The sequence below is a fragment of the Artemia franciscana genome, chromosome 3, assembly GCF_032884065.1.
Source record: "Artemia franciscana chromosome 3, ASM3288406v1, whole genome shotgun sequence".
In the NCBI taxonomy this organism is placed as follows: Eukaryota; Metazoa; Arthropoda; class Branchiopoda; order Anostraca; family Artemiidae; genus Artemia; species Artemia franciscana.
Window position 1 is genome coordinate 33,700,668 of NC_088865.1, and position 13,069 is coordinate 33,713,736.

Here is a 13,069-nt window from a genome sequence, read left to right on the forward strand (position 1 = left end):
ATGAGGCCTAAAACTGTTCTTTATGCTGTTCCAGTCCCTCCATATCAACAAAAAAAAGCAAACATTTCACTGCTGTCGAAGCAATAAGTTTAATTTTTCATTGTTTTTCAAGGGGGAAATTTTCTGTTTAAGGTCTCGTCAACGGCGATTTGAAGGTAGTACTGAATGATTTGCTCAGACACTTTTTAAATCACAACTTACTGAATAGCGCGATGTACAGGGCTGTTGGAATGCCGCTTGATTCAACTACGAAATTGAGAATCCTGTGTTGTGCTTGGGGGTTGCTGAAAGTGAAGGAGTCTAGGAACTGCATCATAAGTGGTGTGGTTGGATGAAAAAAACGAGTGTATGTCCACCTTTCCCCACCCGAAAGCTTGTTTAAACTAGACTAGTTTCGTTTGCAACAACTCGTTACTGAAATTTTAATAAAAGGCGAGCACCAGTACTTTATTTTATGTGTTTTTAATGTAAGGCTATTGTTTATTATATGTTGCACAATGTCTCGAATTTACTACTACTACTACTACTACTAATAACTCACTGCAGCACCAAGCCGCCTGAGGCCAACACAGCTACGCACGCTCCTCCTCCAACCTAATCTATTTAAAGCCTCCCTCTTTACACCCTCCCAGGAAGTTCCCATTTCCTTTAAATCCTTATTTATGACATCCTCCCAACCCAGACAAGGACGACCTGCTTTCCGTGTAGCCCCAGACGGTTGGCCAAAAAGGACAATCTTCGGTAATCTGTCATCCTTCATCCGTAGAACGTGGCCTACTTTGCTAAATAGTAACTTTTCTTCACTACCGCTTATAGAAAATTATGAAATTGAAGACTTAGCGCAGACATATGACCCTTTAATGTTTTTTTTTTTAGTGCTTAGTATCCATTTTAAAAGAATCTCAAAAAACAGTTTTCATACGTCTTGAAAACACATTTAGACTCTTGTTTTCACAAATGTTCTAGCATCCCTTTCCCTGAAGCATATTCCATGCCCATTGACTCTCCCGGGATGTGAACTCCTCATACATCTTCCCCACAATAAAAACTAGACCTATGTTGCCCGGGCAACGTGAAGTGTTGTGGCAACCTTTGTCCGGCTTCGCCGACAAAAGTGTTGCGAGAGCAACACTTTGGTTTTGTTTTTTCGTTATCTATCAGTAATCACATGATCAAAGGCTATTCCTCAGCGTTGAAAAAACAACAACAAAATAGTATCAAGGAAGGGACTAAATTGACTTTGCAGCCAGTTGAACTTTCTCCTTTCAATCGTAGACATCGTGACGGATGAAAACTCGGAACAATATCTTATATAATCTAGTTGAAATTATAAAGCTATCCCTAACTTTTCAGGATCAAAATACCATAGATGACATTCTATTGATTATTACGAAACTATCTCATTGTTTCACATTCTCGTTTGTGCTTGTTTCTTCGCTATGGGTTAAATAATGAAGTTGTCAGCCTATCGAAGTTTTGAAAACGGTATGTTCAAACAAGAACACAATCAGTTATCGCATGACCAAAGGCTATTCCTCAGCGTTGAAAAAACAACAACTACAAAACAAAATCGAAAGAAGGGACTTTGCAGCCAGTTATACGTTATTCTTTTCAATCGTAGACATCGTGACGGATGAAAACTTGGAACAATATCTTATATAATCTAGTTAGTAGTATAAACCTATCCGTAACTTTTCAGGATTAAAATACCATAGGCGACACTAATTATTACGAAACTACCTCATTGTTTTACGTTATCGTTTGTACCCGTTGCGTAAACACTTAATTCTGTCAGATTTAAAGAGATCGAATACAATATGCACAAATTCGCACAAATTTCTAGCCCAAAGTGAACAGATTCTTACTTACAAGTCCCTCTCCCGTAATAGACATCAAGTTCATCGGAAACAAATAAATGGGTACACCAACTTGCAAAAGTTGCAATCCCCTCATCGCTGAAGATTATTGTAGCCCAACAGCCGATTATTACTTACAAGTCCCCGACATGTCTTACCACTGGAAACAAATTGGTTTAACCTTCAAATACACCAGAAACAAATAATAGGTACACCAACTAGCAAAAGTGGCAAACCCCTCATTGCCAAAGATGATTATGATCTAACAGCCGTTTCTCATCCAAAGTGAACCGATTTTTACTTATAAGTCCCTCTCCCGTGATAGGCATCAAGTTCACCGGAAACAATGAATGGGCACACCAACTAGCATAGTTGCAAACCCCTCGTCGCTGAAGTTGACTGTAGCCTAACAGCAGATTACTACTTACAAGGTTCCCACATGTATTACCACTGGAACCAAATTGGTTTTACCATCAAATACACTGGAAACAAATAATAGATGCACCAACTAGCAAAAGTTACTAACCCCTCATTGCCGAAGTTGATTATTAGCAACACACTGGTCAGCTCATCAAGAGCTATCGATTGCCGTCAAAATTTTTTTTTTTTTATCTGTTTTAGTTCAAAAGTTGATTTTTTTTTCGCCGTAGGCCAACTTTCTAACGTCACCAATTAGAAGGGAGCAAAGGATAAGCTCCAATTTCTTTAGCAATGAGAGAACTTTTAAAGTTTATTAGGCACATCTGATACCATTTCTCTAATGCAGTCCCAAGTCCGAAAAACCAAATGATAAAATCAGCTGAAATCACGAACAGAAAAGGGTAGAAACAATAGATGGCAGCACTTTCGGTCCCGTGAGAAAATGCCACATTTTTGTTTCTGTAAATTTTTTTATTAATCACTCAAAGAAGACATATTGGCTGTGGAGCCGGGTGACTGCTGCATATATTTAACACTTATAGATTTTAGTCCATCTTCAATTTGAAGTGGTGCCTGCCTGCTTGCCTGCTAGAACAGAGCTTTCCACTCGAAAGCAGAAACATGGTTTGATGAAACGAAAGCTTGGCTGCACAACTTAAGATACTCCTCTCTGACATAGGCTATATAACTCCACTTCACTTCGCCTACCATAGGCTCTGGCTCGTGGACAAGCAAAAGCCATCCTCTTTGGCCCCAGGCAAAAGTTATGTGGAGCATTCCAAAATGTAATGTCATATTTATCAATCCGGCCTGAGGTCCACACTTGCCGTAAAAACCGCACAGGTTAGACCCTTACTAGATTCCAGGAATAAGCTGAGATCGGCGACAAAGGAAAAAAAAAAAAAAACGGGCAAAACCTAAGTGTTGCTCTCGCAACACAATACTGAAGCTACATCCTTGATTGGACGCTTCAAGTACGCTAAACGAAATGGTTACCTCAAAACATAGATTAGATGTGTTTGAGAAATTGATGGGCATGGGAGGGGCTGGTTGCCCTCTAGTCAGTTTTGGTTCATTAAAAAGGGGCACTAAAACTTTCAACTTCCGTTCGATTGAGCTCCTTTTGAAGTTTTTACGGCAACTCCTTCCATTTGAAGTGCCTTGGTGAAAAACAAAATGAAAATAGACAATATAGTGTGCACCCATCTTTTGCTAGAAAAATTTTATGAAAAATTGCAAATTTTTCCTGGTCAGTTTGGCTATTGCATTTGTAAATGCTTTGTTTTCATTATATCAAAAATTGGAGAATTGTGAAGTAATTTCTTTTGGGGTAACTAAGTTAATACAGTGGGTGGTTTAAGAAAAAGATAATTACCCAATGCTAGTTTCTTTTTTATAACAATATGAAGAAAAAACGACTCTCATTACAGTTTGTTGATAAAAATAAATCATTTTTTCTCAGCTTGCATGGTTTCCAATTCGAATTGACAGCAAATTTTTACCAACATAGTCCAGTGCTAACTTTGACTTCTCTGGTCTTAATTCGATTATTAATTAATAATCAATAGATTTTCCTTGGGCCATATGAATGCTTTGCTGAGAAAAAATTTGGATTTACAAAGCTTAAGCATCTTTCAGACCCTAAGCCCTGTCTTGAACTCTTTTTCAAACGGGTTGGCAGTTTCAGATCTTGTCTTGAAACCCCAGTTCAACATTATTCACTTTTAACCAATAAGATCTATGGAAATTGGCAATGTTTTAAAATAAAATATGTGGATCAACTTTTAAGACCTTAATCTTAAAAATTTTGAAATTTGAATTGTTTTTCAGCGTAGAATCAACATCAGAATTTGCTTGATTCTATTTTTATCTTAGTGCTACTTGTTCCGCTATCCAAGCAAGCCAGCTGTTGAAAAAGAAATGAAAAAGAAGATGGAGGACTGAGAAACTTTCTGAGGATGAGAGACGCCAGTTATCTGGGCCATACAATTAACTGCTGATCTTATCTCTTCGCCTGATGTCCGACACTGCTCAGATTATATGAGAATGTTTCAGAAACGGCTTACTGATTGACAACATTAGTTCAATATTTCTTGCTCGACTGAAGCAAAATATCTTTCATTGAAGAAGAAAAAGACTAATCTTGTCTTGATTTTGCTGTTTGCTGAATTTATTTACGTTTGTATGCTAATAGATTACCTTATTCGTATCTAAGAGCTGTGTAAAAGAATTAGGGAAGATTAAACATAAAACCTTGCAGATGAAGATGCAGATTGCCCACTTCCCCTCTAGACCGTAAAGAAACCTGGTAAAAGTGTTAACAATTTCAGAATATGAATTTGGTGGGCCTATTAACCAACAATTAGGGTCATTGAGAAGAATAAAAAGCTAAAATCGTAATGTGCGAAAAATTGTAGTTAACATATTTTGGAGATGCTTCCATTATATGCTACTAGGCTACATCCCCAGTCCCTAATATGCAAATATATAGGCCTAGCTCAAATTGTAGGCCTACCTCTATATTTCCTATGTGCTTTTCTATTATTGATGCGTAGGTTGATGCAAGATATGAGAGATATAACAGCAGTGCTACTTAGCAGTTTTCATGGCCTAGTGAAATTTTGGTAAATTTATAGCTAACCATATAACTGGCTTTGGTAAAATTCTAGTTAATTGACTTCTTGCTATCTTGTAAAGGATTTAGGTTAGGGAAATGAAACTCAGGGATGGGTCTACAGGCTAAAGTATTTCCCATGAAGGTATTTTAAAGTACCCACCTCCACTCTTTCTCCCTCTAGAGGGCCCTGAAGTTTGCCTACATGGCAGGTCTATAACTATTGAAATTTTGACAAAACAACATTTTACCTTAATTTTCAGTTACTAGTTGCCTTTTCTCTGCCTTTAGTTCTGAAAATGCAATTCCTGTTATTTGAGTAGAATTTGGAGCCATATCAATGTTTTTTTTTTCAAAATTTAGGAAATGTACTTGGATATCTTTAAAACCTTATAAAATGGAATTGAGCAAAGTTATGAAGCTGAAAACAATTTTGTTGTACTTCAATTAAGCAGAAGATCTATTTTGCAAGGTTTCACTTTTATAACACACATATTTTTAAAGGTCAGGGCCCTCTAGAGAGAGAAGGAGTAGAGATAGTTCCTTCAAAATACCTTCCTAGGACATACTTTAGTCTGTAGATTCATCCCTTAAAGTTTCATTTTCCTAACCTAAACCCTTTCTGAGATAGCAAGAAGCCAATTAATTAGAATTTTACCCCAGCTTTTTGTATAAAGTGAATATACCACTTGATGTCTTTTTTATGCTCTTTACAAATATAATAATCACTCCTAACATAAAGTCAGATTTAAGTACTTTTAAACCTACCCTAAACTAACCTTATTATAAATAATTTTAGCACTAAGAAAATGCAGTATTATTTTGTTGAAAACAGCACAGAGAAAACATAGTATTATTTTGTTGGAAACAATAGATAACTCATACTTTAATTGAAAATTCATCATTTTTAAGAGCTTAAAAAGTGCTTAAATTTGAATTTGTGGTAGAAGCAATTATTATATTTGTAAAGAACATAAAAAAGGCATCAAGTGGTAGGTTTGCTTTATTGGTAAGTCAGTTTGTATGAACTGTCATAATTTTTTGGCAATTTGTCATTTTTAAGAGCCAAAAAAGTGCTTAAATCTGAATTCATGGTAGAAGCAATTATTATATTTGTAAAGAGCATAAAAAAGGCATCAAGTGGTAAATTCATTTTATAAAAAAGCCAGTTACATGGTTTGCTATAAATTTACCAAAATTTGTTGGCAGATTTGGCAGCTTTTGGAATTCTGCTACTGGCAGCTCTGGAACTTTTGCCATACCTGCTGGTGAGCATACCACAAGGAACCATTCTTTTACACCTGTTTAATAGAATGTAAGGTAGCCTAAGGTGATACAGAGGCATAATCACATGAAGGATTTCCAATTTTATTAGATTTGATCATAACATAGGCTACCTATGCATATGGAATATATAATTGAATTGTCAACATAGCATTGACTTTAGAATTCTGCAGTATGTTTTAGTTTCGTTCTACAAGCAAAAATACAAAGACTTTTATAAAGTTATATCATCCTAAGGTAGAAGTCAGATAAGGAAAAACAATGGTAAATATTTTGCAGTTCATATAATTGATTTACCAATAAAGTAAACATTCTACTCAGTACCTTTTTTATGTTCTTTAAAAGTATAATAATTGCTTCTGTCACAAATTTAAGCACTTTTCAAGCTCTTAAAAATGATGAATTTTCAATTAAAGTATTAGTTATCAGTTGTTTTTGACAAAATAATACTACATTTTCTCAGTGCTGTTTTCTTGGTTGTTTTCAACAAAATAACAGTTGTTTTCAAATATGAATTGCAAAATATTTACCAAAATAACATGCCATTATGCTCTACATTCAATGATTTTTGTAAATGTAATAACCACTGCTTAGTCTGAAGCATTTCTAATGGAACTTTATTTTAAATGATTCACTAGAAAATATAGAGTTATATACATTTGAAAATATTTTAAAAGTATAATCTTAATATTTTGACAAAGATATTTTTGTGTAAAGCTGTCTATTCTATGTTAAATTAGAAGTTTTCATTCTACATAAAAAACAAACAGCCAAAAAATTACCATTTAAAACTGGAATATTTTTAATCTTTTTAACAACAATCAAATAGTTTCTGCTAGGAGATGGGAAAGAAGGCTACTACCTTATCTACAAAAGATCAAAAATGCATAAAAATTGCATGCTCAGTAAAATCTGTATTACTTGCAAAAGTTTTTTTTTCAACTCTTCTCCCTTAAAACAATGATTTAATTGCAACTTTATTGTAAGTAAAAACAGCTGTATTATAGTTCAGGTTTTTAGTATAAAGTCTCACTGGTAGTAGTTTTTTTTTACTTCATATGGGGGGTTGGGTCCTCAGGTTGGTTTTACTTCCTCCTAAAAGTGTTGAAAATATAGAGGCCTAAAAAGGTAAAATGTATTTTTGTGTTCTCATTTCCTCCCTCCCCCTAAACATCAAACCAGTACAGTGTGCACCCATATTTGCATTGTATGGTTATGTGTAAATAAATTAAAAACATTTTTAGGTTGACTCCTATTTTTGTTTTAAACCATGAATTGAACTGATTAGGTAATTTGGGCTTGTTGCTAAAAAGAGAGGAAAAACATATTTTTTTTTTAATTATTAATCCATTTCGAAAATTATGAGGCTGACTATTATACTAGTCCCACTGAAAATATATTCACTTTTAATTCTAGTGTCATTAATAAAGATTTTTTAAAGTTGAACTTCTTAAACTATTTAGGATGACTACAGAAACATGGCAGAGATTTGCATAGTTGGAGTTAAAATTGTGACAATTTGCTAATGGAACTTGCATGCTTAAAGACTTCAAAATTCAAAAGCCAGGAAGTGTGGGTGTCTTTTTTACTTATAGCTGTTGATACTGTAGGACTATTTATTAAAAAGTATTCAAAATAACGTGAGATTCTTTTTTTAACATATTTTAATATTGGTATAAAATTGTTCCAGGTCATGGATCAGTCTGAGCCCTTAGATTTGACAAGCACAGAAGTAGAAATGGTAAATACTGCAACTGGTGAGCTGCAGGATAGAGCTTCTTCTGATCCTGGTACAACACCACTTGACAGACCACAGAGGAGGTAAACAATTCTGTTTTATGGAAATACTTTATTATATATAATTTCTGCACTGCAGTTCCATTTTACAAGAACAAACTAATTCCAAGAAATTAGGACTTTCCCCTGTCTAAAACAGTGAAAAGCAAACTAATCTTGATATTAGTTGTGTACAGTAATTTGCCTGCAGACCAATGATCCATGCAGGGAAGGTACCAATATTTAGGCCTTCTGTTCTAGGTTAGGAGTGCTATCCATGGTTGGGGGCAAATCATCTGATGTTTCCACTGTGTTTCCCCTACATTTTCCAGGTCTGTCTGTATCTTCCCTTCATAGCTTGGTCAACTCTAGCTGAGCTTATGGTTTCATACCACTCACTGTCATCCCAGAACAAATAACCAGTGACACCAGGATGTGAACTTTGCCACAGAGGAAATAGGATTTTGGATCCAGTATGCCAACCCCTTGTCTGTGACACTCCTAGAAAAGGAGTAGCAGGAGTTTCAAGATTAACTAAAACTGAGTAACCATTCTCAAAACACTAATTATAAATCATTGAATAACTTAGAATTAAAACTCTGTCATGAGGTTTTTTATGGCACTTGCCTGTTGGGAAGGTTGGTCTGTCAGTCCCAGTTTTACTAGTTCAGGCACCTCCAGATAAGCTAGGACAATGAAAGTTGGCAGGCATATCAGAGACCAGACCCGATTGAATTAGAAATAATCATTTCCACAGTTTGACCATCTGGGGGGGGGGGGGTTGGAGGGATGGTTAATTTGGAAAAATTAGAAAAAATGAGGTATTTTTAACTTACAAATAGGCAATTGTATCGTAATGAAATTTGATATTTGAAAGAACCTCGTGTCTCAGAGCTCTTATTTTAAATCCCAATTAGATCTGGTGGCATTGGGGGAGTTGGAGGGGGAAACCAGAAATCTTTGAAAGTGCTCAGAGTGGACAGATCAGGATGAAACTTGGTGGGATGAATTAGCACAAGTTCTAGATACATGATTAACATAACCAGATTGGATCTGTGTTATTTGAGGGAGTTTGGGGGGGGGGATTTCCAGTGCTTTGGTGGGTTTGGTGCTTCTGGACATGCTAGGACAAAGAAAATTGGTAGGCATGTCAGGGACCTGCACGCATTCACTTGATAGCAGTCGTTTCCCCGATTTGACCGTCTGGGAGGGCCTGGAGGGAATGTAAATTGTGAAAATTGAGGTATGTTTAGCTTATGAATGGGTGATCAGGTCTTAAATTAAACTTGATATAGAGAAAGATCTCATGTCTCAGATGCTCCATTTTTAATTCAAATCAGATCCAGAGACATTGCAGGTGGAGGGGGGAAATGGGAATCTTGGAAAACGCTTACAGTGGAGAGATTGAGATGAAACTTGATGGGAAGAATAAGCACAAGTTCTAGATACATGATTGACATAACTGGACTGGATCAGATCTCTTTGGGGGAGTTGGGGATTTCTAGTGCTTTGGTGAGTTCAAGAATAAGCAGAAGTTGAAGATGCATGATTGACATAACCAGACCAGATCTGATCTCTATAGGGGAGGACAAGGGATTTCTAGTGCTTTGGTGAGTTTGGTGCTTCTTGATGGGCTAGGATGATGAGAATTGGCAGGTGTGTCATGGACCTGCACACTTTGACTTTAGAACAGTCTTTTGCCCAGTTTGACAGTCTGGGGACCTGGAGGGAGAGGAAATAATGAAAATTAAGGTATATTTTTCTTATGAATGGGTGCTAGGTTCTTCTAGTACCAAGCCTAATTATAGGTTCCAACCTTGTTACAAGTGCCATATGAGGCCTTGTTTCTTGTAGCCTGTGCATGACTATTGGTTGTATGGCCAAAATCTTTGTATCTGCATGTGTAATTTTGCCTATCATGTTCTTATTTGGGAAATGTCTTGTTTTTCAGTGGCATTTTGTTCTTATATGAGAAACACCTGAAAGTGTCTATTTTTAAGGTGAGATATAATCATCTCTCCAGTATTGTCAAACTCATAATCAGGATCCCTACCTCATAGTGAGGTTTGTATTTTCAGTATTCAGTATATAAGTATGTACAGGATTGTTGGAAAAATGTGACTGCATTATATTTATTTTCAGTTTATATAAAGAATAACAATTAACTGGTGTTAGTGCAAATTTTCTCAGCAACCTTTTTATTCTTTCAACAGGTTTCTGAATTTCATGTCAAAATATATGTATAGGGCTTGACAAGGCTTAGAGATAACGTTCGTGTCTCCAATTTACCAGCTCTATTTTTTTTTTTTTTCTGGTTCTGTTATTTTAAGCAGATGATTATAGAAAGCTGTGGGAGGACTAATTTTCAGCTAATTTTGAGATCCAGCGCCTTTTTTAATTTACAAAATTGATAAGAAGATGGCTAAATTCCTTTTGTACCTTCCCCCCTCCCCATATTAAATCAATGCCTTAGTTGACATTGGATCAGAATCAGATAGCCGTGCTAATCAAAGTTGTATAAAAGAAGTGACAAAATGATGCCAGAAACTTTCCTGATTCCTGCTCTAGCTCCAATTGAACATTGATGTCACAAATCTGATATGATTCCTGATTCTAAGAATAACTAGACCTATGTTGCCCGGACAACGTGAAGTGTTGTGGCAACCTTTGTCCAGCTTCGCTGACTAAAGTGTTGCAAGAGTAACACTTTGTTTTGTTTCTTCGCTATCGATCAGTAATCATGTGATCAAAGGCTATTCCTCGGCGTTGAAAAAAACAACGAAAAAATAGTATCAAAAGAAGGGACTAAATTGACTTTGCAGCCAGTTGAACTTTATCCTTTTCAATTGTAGACATCATGACGGATGAAAACTCAGAACAATATCTTATATAATCTAGATGGTATTATAAAGCTATCCCTAACTTTTCAGGATCAGAATACCATAGATGGCATTCTATTAATTATTACGAAACTATCTCATTGTTTTGCATTCTTGTTTGTGCTTGTTTCTTCACTATCGGTTAAATGGTGAAGTTGTCAGCCTATCGAAGTTTTTAAAACGTTATGTTCAAACAAGAACGCAATCAGTTATCACATGACCAAAGGCTCCTCAGCGTTGAAAAAATAACAACTACAAAATAATATCGAAAGAAGGGACTAAATTGACTTTGCAGCAAGTTGAACTTTATCCCTTACACTCGTAGACATCGTGACGGATGAAAACTTGGAACAATATCTTATTTAATATAGTTGGTATTATAAAGCTATCCGTAACTTCTCAGGATTAAAATACCATAGGTGACACTAATTATTATGAAACTACCTCATTGTTTTATGTTATCGTTTGTACCCGTTGTGTAAACACCTAATTCTGTCAGACTTAAAGAGATCAAATACAATGTGCACCAATCTGCACAAATTTCTAGCCCAAAGTGAACAAATTCTTACTTACAAGTCGCTCTCCCGTGATAGGCATCAAGTTCACCAGAAACAATAAATGGGTACACCAACTAGCAAAAGTTGCAAACCCCTCATCGCTGAAGATGATTGTAGCCCAACAGCCAATTATTACTTACAAGTTCCTTACACGTCTTACCGCTGGAATCAAATTGGTTTAACCGTCAAATACACCAGAAACAAATAATAGGTACACCAACTAGCAAAAGTGGCAAACCCCTCATGGCCGAAGATGATTATGAGCTAACAGCCGTTTCTCGCCCTAAGTGAACCGATTCTTACTCTCCCTCTCCCGTGAATGGCATCAAGTTCACTTGAAACAAATAAATGGATAAACCAACTAGCATAGTTGCAAATCCCTCATCGCTGAATTTGACTGTAGCCTACCAGCAGATTATTACTTACAAGTTCCCTACATGTCTTACCACTGGAATGAAATTGGTTTTACCATCAAATACACTGGAAACAAATAATAGATACACCAACTTGAGAAAGTTGCTAAACCCTCATTGCTGAAGGTGATTATTACCTAACAGCCGACTGTTGCTTACAAGTCATCTATATGTCTCACAATTTGTATCAGCCTAGATTTCGTTTCAGTGTGTACCTTAACACTGAAGTTTTCAACCCTTGAAACTTTCAAACTGGTATACCTCATGAAGGAATTTTTGTACCAAAAAATGGATGTCATATACTTTGATCAGCTCATCAAGAGCTATCGATTGCCATCGAAAAAAAATTCCATCTGTCATAGTTCAAAAATTGAATTTTTCCCGTAGGCCAACTTTCTAACGTCACCACTTAGAAAGGAGCAAAGGATTAGCTCCAATTTCACTAGCAATGAGAGAACTTTTAAAGTTTATTAGGCACATCTGATACTATTTCTCTAATGCAGTCCCAAGTCCAAAAAACCGAATGATAAACTCAGATGAAATCAAGAACAGAAATGTGTAGAAACAATAGATGGCAGCACTTTAGGACCCGTGGGAAAATGCCACATTTTTGCTTCTGTAAATTTTTCTATTTATCACTCAAAGAAGATATGTTGGCTGTGGGGCCGGGTGACTGCCACATATATTTCACACTTATAGATTTTAGTCCATCTTCAATTTGAAATTGTTGCCTGCCTGCTGGCCTGCAAGAACGGAGCTTTCCACTCGAAAGCAGAAACATGGTTTGATGAAACGAAAGCTTGGCTGCACAACTTCAAATACTCCTCTCTGACATAGGCTATATAACTCCACTTCACTTCGCATACCATAGGCTCTGGCTCGTGGACAAGCAAAAGTCATCCTTTTTGGCCCCAGTCAAAAGTTATGTGGAGCTTTCCAAAATGTAATGTCATATTCATCAATCCGGCCTGAGGACCACGCTTGCCGTAAAAACCGCACAGGTTAGACCCTTACCAGTGTCCAGGAATAAGCTGAGATCGGCGGCATAGGAAAAAAAGGGACAAAACCAAAGTGTTGCCCTCGCAACACAATTGTATTTTTCTCTTTTGCATTATTGATAACAACTGCAAGACTTTAAAGTAGTCACATTGCCTACTTGAATATTAATAACCAAGTTTTTTTCTAGTGGAAATAAATGGCAACTTTAGAACTGAAAACAAGCAGAAATAATCATGTACGTTTAGGGACTGCAACCACTCTCAACCTCCTG

General features: G+C 36.3%; 1 protein-coding gene across 1 annotated transcript in view; it reads left to right on the forward strand.

Moving 5' to 3' along the window:
- Nucleotides 1–4,374: 4,374 nt before the first annotated feature.
- The window catches only part of LOC136025200 (programmed cell death protein 4-like), a 51,515-nt gene continuing 42,820 nt past the window's right edge, over nt 4,375–13,069 (forward strand). Inside the window, exons 1-2 of the mRNA XM_065701000.1 lie at nt 4,375–4,454; nt 7,865–7,995. Of these exons, the coding sequence (XP_065557072.1) occupies nt 7,868–7,995 (128 nt within the window). The 5' untranslated portion in view covers nt 4,375–4,454; nt 7,865–7,867. The remainder of the gene's footprint in view (nt 4,455–7,864; nt 7,996–13,069) is intronic.